The sequence below is a fragment of the Echinops telfairi genome, unplaced genomic scaffold (assembly GCF_000313985.2).
Source record: "Echinops telfairi isolate 266 unplaced genomic scaffold, ASM31398v2 ScPeMD7_53;HRSCAF=182, whole genome shotgun sequence".
Classification (NCBI taxonomy): Eukaryota; Metazoa; Chordata; class Mammalia; order Afrosoricida; family Tenrecidae; genus Echinops; species Echinops telfairi.
This window is the reverse complement of record NW_022103951.1, coordinates 2,459,698-2,472,277: the sequence shown is the minus strand read 5'-3', so window position 1 is coordinate 2,472,277 and position 12,580 is coordinate 2,459,698. Positions and strand designations below refer to the sequence as shown.

General features: G+C 39.3%; 1 protein-coding gene and 1 non-coding gene across 4 annotated transcripts in view; both read left to right on the top strand.

The window, feature by feature from the left end:
• The window catches only part of POLA1 (DNA polymerase alpha 1, catalytic subunit), a 333,656-nt gene that overhangs the window by 37,059 nt on the left and 284,017 nt on the right, over window positions 1-12,580 (top strand). For all 3 annotated transcript variants that reach the window (XM_045290755.1, XM_045290756.1, XM_045290757.1), the window contains exons 17-24: window positions 818-879; window positions 2,454-2,543; window positions 5,627-5,743; window positions 7,362-7,537; window positions 8,379-8,508; window positions 9,006-9,125; window positions 10,690-10,789; window positions 12,229-12,353. In XM_045290755.1, coding sequence (XP_045146690.1) covers window positions 818-879; window positions 2,454-2,543; window positions 5,627-5,743; window positions 7,362-7,537; window positions 8,379-8,508; window positions 9,006-9,125; window positions 10,690-10,789; window positions 12,229-12,353 — 920 coding nt within the window. The remainder of the gene's footprint in view (window positions 1-817; window positions 880-2,453; window positions 2,544-5,626; window positions 5,744-7,361; window positions 7,538-8,378; window positions 8,509-9,005; window positions 9,126-10,689; window positions 10,790-12,228; window positions 12,354-12,580) is intronic.
• LOC115869835 lies at window positions 11,252-11,381 on the top strand. Its single transcript, XR_004046395.1, has one exon. It is a non-coding gene; the product is annotated as a small Cajal body-specific RNA 24 (non-coding RNA).

Here is a 12,580-nt window from a genome sequence, read left to right as displayed (position 1 = left end):
GGGTCATATGGTGCATAAAATGCAGTAGGTGAAGCTAGTGTAAAATTCAGCATGAGGCAGTCAAGGAGGATTTCACGTTGAGAGCTTTTTTTACATTTTACTACAAAATAGGTGTTCGTAGTAAAAGAAGGGATTATTATGAACACTTTTGCTCTGTTATGGTGCCTGGGCTCTTTTTGGGTGCAGAAACAGATGTACTTGGGCATCATCTTCCGTGGGCGATAGGAAAACAGGACAAGGAAACGAGCAGAGAAGGAAGGTGGGATGTATTATTGTGGTGAAGTTTTACTAGGTGGGTTGGATTACATAGTACAAAATGATGATGAGAATAGCCTGCAAAGTATGTGGAAGGGTATTTAATTCATTCATGGTCCTATATGTTGGAGGGCAGTCATTAGATCATTTCAGCATGTGTTCATTCACCTTTTCGGTATGTGTCACTGGGTGACTGGCCAAGAACTCATGGTGTAATCAGGGTAGCTGTGGTCCTTTCTACTATTCGAACTTTGAGACAATCTGAATTCCTCCTGTGCATACTGCTGGATTGTTGGGGTGTGGGAAGGGGAGTTTCCTTTGGGAAAGATTTCTTTACATTTTCCATTTTGGCATAGATAAACAGCAAATGTTTGGTCAAAGCAGTTTTAATGATTGTAGGGACTTAGGGTTCTGTGCTTGCTTAGTCTTTCGAGGTTCAATGCGAAAACTGGACTCTAAACCCTTTAGGGAATGGGAGGGATTTATTTAAGTTGTTTTTAATTTGAGAACAGAAATTGGACTAAGATGAGTAATGGAATCTTTATTTTTTCCCTTCTCACAGCTGTGTCCAAACCACAGGACTGCATTTTTCCATATGATTTCAAAGAAATTATTATGCAAAAGGTAAAGAACTTGTTATTTATTCCTTTTACATATAAAGCATTTGTTTTGTAAAGAGACAAAAACCAGAATGATATGGACTAGTAGAAACGGGCAATTTATATATTAATTGATTAAACCTGTTCTTGCTAGATTGAAAAAAAAAAGTAACCTATTAAAAATGTATGAGGAAGATTAAGTTAGAAGCATTGTTTAATAATATTCAGCTGTTTGAACATATTTCCCCCTGAAAATCGTGGGATTCTACATGGATGTACGCTCAACTTCTCCTTTAGATAGCTTAATGGGAAGCTTTTCCGAAGTGCACAATCACATGTGGTAGTTTGAAACAGATTTTGGGTAGAGCCTCTTCCCAACTTAAAGGAAACCAAGTGAAGCTGGGAATGTTGGGGTTATTTAAGGGATAGGAATTGGAAAGGTTGATATGGGTTGGCCAAATTTGATCAGTGATCTTTTGACTCCCAGAATGCTCAATAAAGTTTTCAAAGGTCTCTGATTAACTGGGAAGAAAATAGTTTTTTCACACAGGTAAATACCATATATATTTGTATATAAGCCGATTTTTTTCCCAGCACACTTTTAGTGTAGTTTTTGTGGTAAAATTAAGTGCCTCGGTTGATATTTGGGTCGGCTTACACTCGAGTATATATGGCATATTTAATGTAAAGAACTTCTGTAGAAGAATATGTCCTTTGTCTTAAGAAATGGTGTTGGTAAATTTGTAGTTTACCTATTATTATAGAATTAACAGTTGGCAGTCTCCTAGGTGTCCATTTATTTACATTGGTTTGAGAAGCCTCGTAGCGTAGACCCTAGGGGACAAAGACTAGCCCAGTAGTCTAGGGGACTAGATAATTTGTTACTCCAGATCAGGCTATTATTTGTGATGTGCTTTGAATTGCCGATTCAACTAAAATGACCTAGAAAAATTCCATTAGAATCAAATTGATATTTTTTAAAACTTGAGTTAGCTGTAGAAAACATATAGCCATCAGCTTCCATTTTAAGAGATTTTTAAAAATGAGGGAGAACTTTTTGAGTACCTGATTTCTATTCAGCCATACAAGTGTGAAAGCTTTTTGTATGAGGATACATTTTCTTCACACTTATGACACTTGTAATTCTTAAATGCATATTTGTTTATAGTCTAGTTTCTTGCGGGTCCTTGAGCTACTATTTAAGATTAATTTTTGCAATCCTCGGGATTTCATTGTGTGATAAATACATAAACCAAAGTACTAGGAATTGTATGGTAGAGTAAGTGATATTTTGCTAGGTACTCTGATTCAGAGCTAGGAAATGTGTCCATATACACAAGTGTGTCCCTGTGGAGGGACATATTTGCACTTAAAAGTCTGCTTCGTTCACATGGTTCCTACTAGAAGGAGCTCCTCCGAGACGTATGCAGTGATTATTGTGAAGCTTTGGCTGAGGAACTCACGGCTGCATTTAGTTTCTACAGATTGGAAATAGATGGTTTCTTTTAACCCTCAGAAAAATCCCCTTTGTTGAAAAAGAGTCGAGGAGCAGCATGTTGAGAGTAAAGCATCAGTGACTGGTATGTTTTTACCTAACAGAAAATGAAGCTTGAGATTGCCTCAACAGAAAGAACACTGCTAGGTTTTTTCCTGGCAAAAGTCCACAAGATTGATCCTGATGTCATTGTGGTGAGTAGGTGCTCGATCATGTCATGGCAGAAGCGGTTCACTTCTTCTATGTAGTGTGGCTCTGTGGGGAGTTTTGAGCAGTACGGAATTTGTTCAGTGTGAAAGCACACCGTAGACGGGTAGGACTTGCTGTACTTTCTGTCAACGAAAAAGAAATCCTGACCCACTGAAAAGATGGGGTTTCATTAGATTTGGGTTTTTTCTTCTTTAATATAGAAGCAGCCCGTGAAGTACTGTTGAAGTTTAGCAAATACTGGCTCATTTGCCCTTACGCATCTGCGCAGAAGGAAGTAAATGTGTGTAAACAGTACTGCCAACATTTTGGCTTTGTAGCCCAGTGGCCACAGGGTTGGTTTCCTTGGCTTGGTGCAAATCTTAAGACTGTGTTTAAGTTTTCGGAGCTCAATGGAATGATGACATGTTCCTTGGAGAGTTCAGGACTAGGGGCATGTCTTGATGACTTCGTATGCCTCCAGCAGACAGCGAGAGCTAATAATTCACTGAGTGCGGTCTCTGCCTCAGTTGCTAAGATTAATAAAGCAACATACTGCTTTTTCGTTTCTCTGGATTTCCTTAGTTAGGCGATTCCTTGGGAAAAATTATTTTGTCTTTTTTTCCTGGGTTAAAAGGTCAAACCACACACACACACAATTGAAGAAGGCAGGCTATATACCTGTATTTCCAATGCAGAGTAAGTAATTTTGTTATATTGAGGCCTTGCAAAAAGTGTTTTGCCACCTCTTTCTGCATGTTTACGTTTATTATTGAATACCTTATATGGTAGTAATGGTATTCCTAAAGTCCCAAGAGAGTCCATGGACCAATGTGTTTGCATTCACCTCCTGATGTTTCAGGGACCAGCTATGAAGTGCCTGGAAGATCCTATCCATAATGCTTAGATGGCACAACACTCTGCCACCCTCCAGTAACAGGCTCTCTTGTGAATCTGAAGGACATGCTGTAGTGCCTGGGATGCCTGACCTGGCTTAGGGTGTGAGAACTGCTTCTGAGTGTGAGGAAGCCAAACAGATGTAGCAGAGAATATTGATGTGGGGTTGATAATTTTGACAGGAGAGTTCATCGTGTTCCATGGGTCTTTTATTCCCATAGACAGCAGTAGCCTAAACATCTAATGATATATTGTTGTGCACTGCTGTTGAATTGGTTCCCAGTTTTAGTGTGTACAACATAACAACACACTGTCCAGCCCTGGGCTGTCCTCACAGTTGTGCTGTCTTTATATCTGTGTGTGTTACTCCTAGCCACCCTCTATGGCTGTAAATATTCAGAGAAGCAGAAAGCCTCATCCTTGTACCTCAGCGCTCCTGGTGAATTCAAATTACTGACTTTGTGGTTAGCCCAACATGTAACCCCCTACACCTCCAGAGCTCCTATATGCGCTTGTGCTTTGTGTGTGTATAAATATATGTGTATATATTTAGCGTGTGTATGTTAAATACAAACACACAGTCCTCCATATCCATGGGAAAATATTCAGAGGGAAAATAAAAAGTAATTAGTGGTCACAGCAATCCCTCAAAGACTATGAGAGATCAGAAAGTGCTTTTTCGTAGTGTTTACATGGTGTTTGGTATTAGAAGTAATCTAGAGGTGAATGAACGTATAATAGGTGATCCATAGGCAACACGAGGGGCTTTACAAAGTTTGTGGGAAAATTCCATTCTCTCAATTTCATTTTTTCATGAACTTTCAGAGTCTCCTTTTATTCCATTACTATGTCATTTCTTTTTTTTATCGTTTTATTAGGGACTCATTCAACTCTTATCACAATCCATACATACATCAATTGTGTAAAACACATCTGTACATTCATTGCCCTCATCATTCTCAAAACATTTGCTCTCCTCTTAAGCCCCTGGCATCAGCTCCTCATTTCCCCCCTCCCTCCCCGCTCCCCTCTCCCTCATGAACCCTTGATAAGTTATAAATTATTATTTTGTCATATCTTGCCCTGCCCGACGTCTCCCTTCACCCACTCTTCTGTTGTCCGTCCCCAGGGAGGAGGTCACATGTAGATCCCTGCAACTATGTCATTTCTTAGACAGGACTTGACCATCTGCAGATGTGGGTATCTGCAGAGGTCCTGGAATCATGTATCGTATTTTGTTCATCTGTTAACAGACACTTGGGTCTTATGTACTATTCCCCTTTGGGGCCCCTTCTTACTAAAATGGTCAGGAACATGGACAAGTATCTGTTTGTATGTCCCTTCTTTTAAGCCTTTTGGCTATATACTTAGGAGTGGTGGGTTATTGTTTTAATGAAAATTGATAACAAATCTATTTTAAACTTTCTTTAGAAAACACCACATTATTTCCAAGAAGAAAAAGTGTTTTAGAAATGAAAACTGGTTGTATTTTTGATAGTTTTTGTTTCCTTCTTTCTTTACAAGTTTTAATGTTGAACTGTTTTGGGGTATTACATGTTTATTTTGTTACATATTACCGTGTACTTTCAAGTGTAAGCCGAGTTTTTCAGCCCATTTTATTGCAGTTTTTGTGGTAAAATTAGGTGCCTGAGCTGATATTTGGGTCAGCTTATACTTGAGTATATATGGTAGTTAAGAGATTAAATCAATAATGTTTGAACTTAGTACTTCAGGGAGAAAACTGAGTGCAGTTCCTGAGTTTGCTGAGAAGCCTCACGTAAACTACTACTCAGCATTGATGGGTTCTCTGTTTTTAAGAAAACTAAACACAGTTGTTTGCCTATGGCTTTACTGATCGCATGAGAAGTATGGGATGTCCCAAATGTGCTTTTGTCTTTGCGACTGTGAGGCATGATTTGCAAATTAAAAGGCCCTCTCTGAGCCTTGCATCAGTTAGTTTGAAACATAGTTTATTCCAGCAATCTGTTTATCAGCCTTGTTAATGTCAAAGCGAAATGAATGCTGCTCATGAATCAATTCCTGAAGAAGAAAGGACCCCCAATTGGAGGTAAGCTCATGATGCCATCAATTAGGGACCAGGGAAAAAAAGGGCAGAGAAATTCTGTGCATGTGAAGATAATCCTCCAATTTGCATTGCGTCCAACATTATTGACTGCCTTCTTTTTCTGACTAGGGCCATAATATTTACGGGTTTGATCTGGAAGTGCTACTGCAGAGAATCAATGCGTGTAAAGTTCCTCATTGGTCTAAGATAGGTCGACTGAAGCGATCCAACATGCCAAAACTTGGGGTAATAACCCTTTTTAAAATCTTGACGTCTGTATTTGGCTTTTTTGGAGGCAGGCATGGGGGGTGGGGTGGGCGGATGGAGGCACTTGCAAAGCCCACACTATGTTCTGAATGGGTCTTGGTTATCTTATAATGGGACATTTTCACTTGGCACTAAACATATTTTTCTGTGAGTCCATTTTGTGGGGAAGAGTTGCTGGTAGCTTTTCAAATGATTGGTTAGAATTTAGGGACAGGAAACTCAGACTAGCACAGCCATGTCACTGCCAAGCTGCATTTCTGACGTGATAGCCCTTAAAGCAGGTCCACGGGGTTCAGAAATCCTTGTCATTCAGAAAGAAGATGGGAAGGAAGAAATGGCAGGGAGCTACCACTGAAGGCATACAAAGACAGTGGCCTAGGTGCTTTATGCATTTGTTATTCTTCACATCAAACCCTCCCCCTCCTCTTTTTAAAACAGTGGACAGACATTCTCACATCGGTATAAATGGAAGAACTGGAATTTGAATTCAGACCCGTCTGACTCTTTAAAAACTTATGTTCTTTTCGTTCCACCTTCCACCAATTTGTTTCACAGATGAAAGACTCAGAGGTCTTTGTAGAAAGCTCCTTCCCTTCCTGAAGCCAATACTGCTCAGGGCTCAAAACCATATTTCATTGAAAGTTTATCAGTAAATGAGCATGTTGCCTCACCAGAGAAAGTTTTGGCCCCATGTCCATGCTCTGGATATTGCTAAGAATGTGTTCCTATTTTTTAAATGTGCCCCAAACCCTCCAGATTGTCCGTGTCTCTGGATAATGAATCAGTTTGCTAAATAAAATGTTGAGCACCTAACAGCTTTTTTCCTAGTCCCGTGTAACTTTTGAAGATCTCATGGAAAAGATTCCCTTTTCATATCTGCAGGAAGAGAGAGTTTTGGTAACATTTCTAAGACGAAAGCGTTGCTGTTTGTACGGAGATTCTATCATCCTTAGTCTGTAGAAATCTCCAACTGTCCATTGGCGGAGGAGGGAATATAATTTCCAAATCAGACCTCAGCTCTTGCCCAGGCAGTTGTGCCCGAGCCAGATGTATCCAATCCACACTGATGGCAAGATGTGGCTTTCATCGGGAGGCAGCCAAGGATAGTGGTTAACAGTACAGACTTTGGAACCAGACAGCCGAGCTTCCGTTTTTCCTTCTGCAAAATGGAACTAAGAATAGGACCTACCTTGTAGGGATTGGCCAGATTGATCATTGACCCTGTGCGAGTCCTGCTTCACAAATGATCTGTGGTGAAGGACTATACTATTACCATTTCTGCACATAGGCCTCTTTGAGGGAAAAACAACTACTTTTTCCCTTTTACTTATTTAGATGATTACTCATCTAAAACACTTTCTTATTTGCAATTTCAGTGTCTTTCCAGTGCCATCAGACATCTTTAGCTATTTTGCTCTTTGCTCTGCAGTGTTCTGAGACCCTAGAGCAGACTCAGTGTTTGTCCCTGGTCAGAGGAAGGTGATGGATGAGGGAGAGTGTCATCCTTATAATTTAGGGGGCAGCTTCAGGTGTCAGATTGAAGTGTTCTCATGCCCGTTCTTCCATGGGATTTTGTTTTTGCCCCCACCCCCAACAGAGCCGGAGTGGTTTTGGTGAAAGAAATGCTGCCTGTGGTCGAATAATCTGTGATACGGAAATCTCAGCAAAGGAACTGATTCGCTGTAAAAGCTACCATTTGAGTGAACTGGTTCAACATATTCTGAAGACGGAAAGAATTCCGTTGCCAATAGATGATGTCCAAATATTGTACAGGTATTTTCCTGGGTGCTTGGGAATTTGTGTGTTGAAATCAGTAATAGCCGGGAAACCAGTGCCATTCTGAGGCTGGAGGAGCAGGTGTGGGTGGTTCTTCCCAAAGGGAAAATGGTGTTCCTGCTGTGGGTCAGGTGTTGAACTGCTACCCACAAGGCCCGTGGTTTGAACTCACCAACAGCTTTGTGGAAGAAAGATGAGGGTGTCCGCTCCTATAAAGACTCAAAACCATATGGTCTCTGTGAGTCAGAATCAACTCGGTGGTAGTGGGTTTGAGATTTTTTTGGCAGGATTAATAACCATCCTCATGACTTTGATCATTTGGAATATGTTGCTAATCCTTGCCAACTCCCTCACCTCTCTTAGCACCATCTCTTAGTTATTTTCTAAGAGCAGTTTGGAAATGGATAAGAAGAGTCTTAGTTCTGTACCCAAAAATGTAAGTGTGAGGACAGCGCTCCATTAGGACAGAAATCCCTGTCTGATTTGGTCACACCCAGGGCCTGTGACTATGCCTGGCACATAGTAGACATGCAGTACATCCTTATTAGATGGAATGAATAGAAGGATTCAGGTTGCTTCCAGATTTGACATGGCACGCCATTGTGTTCTCTTGGGGGGTTGTGTGTGGGTGTGTGTGGAAGAAAGACTGGGCTTGGTAGCATGAAGGAATTCTTAGTCACATGTCGACCTTATTTTAAGTTATTTCCAAAGCAGGGGTGCTGTTGCCCCAATGTTACTTAATACCAAAAATTCTTAGCAGTATTTTTATGAAGTCTTGATTATAGTCATTGTTTCTTTTAATTGCTTGATTCTGTTTCATCCTGACTTTTCTGTACAGTAAATCTACTCATCTTCTGTACCTGTTGGAACACACCTGGAAAGATGCCAGCTTCACTTTGCAGATCATGTATGAGCTAAATGTTCTGCCATTAGCACTGCAGATCACTAACATTGCTGGGAACGTTATGGTAAATTTAACTCCAAAAGGGGGGAAAAGCATTTCCTGTTGGATTCAGTGTTTCCTTGGGGTAGTTGTTATATGATAATGAGTTTAAATGCATGCTTATAAAATGAGTAACTTGTATTCAGAAAGCTGGGCTTCTTTTGTAAAAGGAAGAAGTGGTTGGGAGAAAGGGAGGGATACCAGGTGCAGTACGTTGAAATTTGGGTGAACATTAGGATCATTGCGCTAAACATCTGGATGTGCCTGTTTTGTGGAATGGTCCATTTGGGAATAAAGAAATCGCCAACTTGTCAATATTTGAAGCGCTCTTTGTCTTCTGTGCAATCGTAATGCTTAAAGAAAATGCTAGGAGAAGAAAAAAAAGGGAGTTGCTTCATTTATTTATTTTTAAACAACCCTTGTTGCTATTAGGAATGGTTTTGAAGGAGATGCTGTGATTAAACTTAACCAGCTCACAGTGGTTTTGAGCTCACATTTTAAAAAAGACATTTTGTTTACCAGTCCAGGACGCTGATGGGTGGACGATCTGAGCGTAATGAGTACTTGTTACTTCATGCGTTTTATGAAAACAACTATATTGTGCCTGACAAGCAGATTTACAGAAAGCCTCAGCCAAAACTGGTGGGTCCAAACTTGTAGCGTATTTTGCCTTTTCTTCTGCCTCCTCTCTCCTTTTTATTACGTAGATGATTTTGTTGTTGTTTCTGTGATAACATCTGCATCCAAAATAACGAATCCCTGTGTGTTGTGTAGAAATAGTTTTCAAGTTTACTCCATTGTTGTCATTCCCTTCCCCACTTTCCCCTGTGCAGCTAGAAATTGCTTCATATGGAAGCTTTGAAGTGAGACATTGGGCCTCTCTGATGAGAGTGACCATGCAAAATTAAATGGCAGCTAGCTAACCCTTTTATTCCCTTTAGCCTATGACTGTTTTTTTTTTATTGTAAAATTTTTGGTTTTGCTTTTAATTTTTTCCCAAACCACTTTATTAGGAGCTAATCCAGACAGCATGCTATTTCATAGTTCAATCATAAGTACAATTGCTACCAAAATCAGTTTTCAAACATTTCCTTCCTCCTTGAACTCCTTGATATCAGCTCCCCTTTACCTGTTCTCCCCACTTCCCCCACTGTACCTCCTGGGAACCTTTATACTAGTTGTTTATCTCTATAGATTTTAGTTGGTATATAAAACCTAACCTGGGTTTTATATACCAAAAAACATAGATAAAGCACATTACAAAGAGTCAAGAAGGCTACCAACAATGACAAAATACAACATATAATCCCCAATATTAAAAACACCCACAGACAATATTAAGAACCAGATCATGCCCAAGGTGTGTCAGAAGGGAGATCAATTGACAAGGTTTTAATAGTTTAAGTCAGACTTATCATTTTCTACTCTTTATTTTTGTGTTGCATTTTTAATGATTATGGTCTATAGTACTGGAACAGAAATTTAGTATAGCTAAATTTGGACCACCACCGACAGTAATTGAATCAGAATGGGAAGTTAATGGAAGTTAATGTTTAAAATGTGATGCACGCTTTTTGTATTGCCTTATTTATGTTCATAATCAAAGTTGGTGTACGAAATATTAATTTAGAGGAATTCAGCTGGTGCTGAGATATTTTGTCTGTTCACAAATTAACTACTTGGGAATGAATTTTCAGCATATGGCTTTAAGTGGTCCATGTTAATAATGATAAATACAGATGGCAATACCTATTTGGAGTCTTTGATATTTTGGAATCATGAATGTAAACGTAGTGACTTTAAAGAGGGCACCTTTATTCGGTCTCAAATTTCATATTATATGAAAAGGCATATTTTTAGTAACAATCAGCTGCAAAATATAAAAGGTCTCCTGCAACATTTAAGAATGGAGTTTAACTATTTTTAATCACAATACCAAGGCATCACCATTTGCACAAATTGGAGAAGGGGAGAAAGTAACTCTGAGATACAGTTTTTGTTCAGGTAACTGAACAAGGCTTGAGATTCTTTGGAGGAGACTTGGCATTCATTTAGATATAGGAACATATTGCATTAATGTTTCTACCAGTAAAAACACGAACTAAAAGTAAATAATGTTCGTTGGAACTATTTATTGAAATTGGAAAATAAGGAGTTGAGTTTATTAGTTGTCAGCTGGTGATGTTGTCTTTTTGTTTACTATTAGGGAGATGAAGATGAAGAAAATTATAGCGAGACCAGTAAATACAAGAAAGGACGTAAGAAAGCAGCATATGCTGGTGGCTTGGTATTGGACCCCAAAGTTGGTAAGGCTGGTAGCTGATTGGTTTAACCCCTGATGTTTAAGAATTTCTTAGCATAGAGCTAGGCTTGAGAAGCTAGAAGACCTGCATTGTTTTACAAGGTAGGAAAATGATTTCCTGTTGACCTTCTTTTCCCTTTTTATGGTGAAAATCATGTTTGCCAGGGACCTGATATGGAATTGAATTTCACTAAATAACATGAATTCTGAGTAGGAAACGGTTTTAAGAAACGTTTTTACCATGTAAGGAAATGCACAGTACGCTTTGGTATTAGCTCGATCTGGTTTTGGTTTCTGACTGCATGATCTTGGGCTGCCTGCCTGTCCTCGGTAAGTTCCAGTTTGCTCCTCTTTCATGTGGACATAGGAGTAATATCCAACACAGGGATTTAAGAAATTAAAGAAAGACAGTGTTTGGGACAGAATAAGCCATACATGTTTACTGCTGTAATGGGTCTCTTAGTTGTGGACATTTAATTTTTTATTGTTTCTTCTCAAGGTGAAGATAACACTTATAAATGTCCTAGAGAAATATAGTAGCTCCTTCTGTTCGCTCTTTGAAGGGAAAAGAGTGGATCGTTATGCTACTGACATTTAATGTACTGGTATATGACTAGTTTCTGACTTTTAACCCAGTTGGTGTAGGTAAATGCTTTTTGCATTGAAGAATCCCTCACTAGTACAGGCCACTTAACTTTCAGGGATGGGAATGGGAGAGTAGGGAGAGAGGATGGGGACTTGAAGGAGAATTTAACAGTACTTTTAAAAATGGCTGAGACCACTGTCTGAAGTCATTAATATGGGGAGCCTTGGTGGCATAATGGTTATGTTAATGGCAAGGTCAGCAGTTCGAAATCACCAGTTGCTCCTCTGGAGAAAGACCAGGCTTTCTACTCCATTCTGGATTTATAGTTTTAAAACCCATAGGGGCCATTCTATTCTGTCTTTTAGGGTCTCTGAGTCAGAATTGACTTGATGGCAGGGAGTTTGCCCATAATGATATACTTTGGCAGCAGCTGGAGAGAGGACTGGTTGTAGCTGGTTCCAAGTCAAGACGTGATCTTGCCTCTTGCAGTTTTTGTCCCATTTCTTTTGTGGCCTGGGTTTTCCCTTTATTCTACATTATGTTATAGAGTAGCAGTATACTATTTTTTTCTTTTTGTCTGCATCATGGCTCAGGCAAGTTTCGTTTTTTTAATGGGTTCCTCATTTTTTTAAATTTAAATAATTTTATTGGGGACTCTTACAACGCTTATCGCAATCCATATATACATCCATTGTGTCAAGCATATTTGTACATTTGTTGCCCTCATCATTCTCAAAACATTTGCTTTCCACTTCAGGCAAGTTTCTAATATGGCTGTATATTTCTAATGTGACCTTTTGACAAATCTGTACTTCTTTAGATTTTTTTTTTCTTCACATGCGCCTTCTTTATTTCAGGTTTTTATGATAAGTTCATTTTGCTTCTGGACTTCAACAGTTTATACCCTTCCATCATTCAGGAATTTAACATCTGCTTTACGACTGTACAAAGAGTGGCTTTTGAGGCACAGAAAATTACAGAGGTTTGTAACTGAACTGGGTCTCTTTAAACTGAGGTTAAAAGTGGTGCTTATAAAGGAAGGAGAACCAAAGCAGTTCACTTTCTAGTGTTTCCTCTTTTTTAAAAAATCATTTTATTAGGGGCTCATACAACGCTTATCATAATCCATTCATACATCAATTGTGTAACGCACATTTGCACATTCATTGCCCTCATCATTGTCAAAACATTTGCTCTCCACTTAAGTCC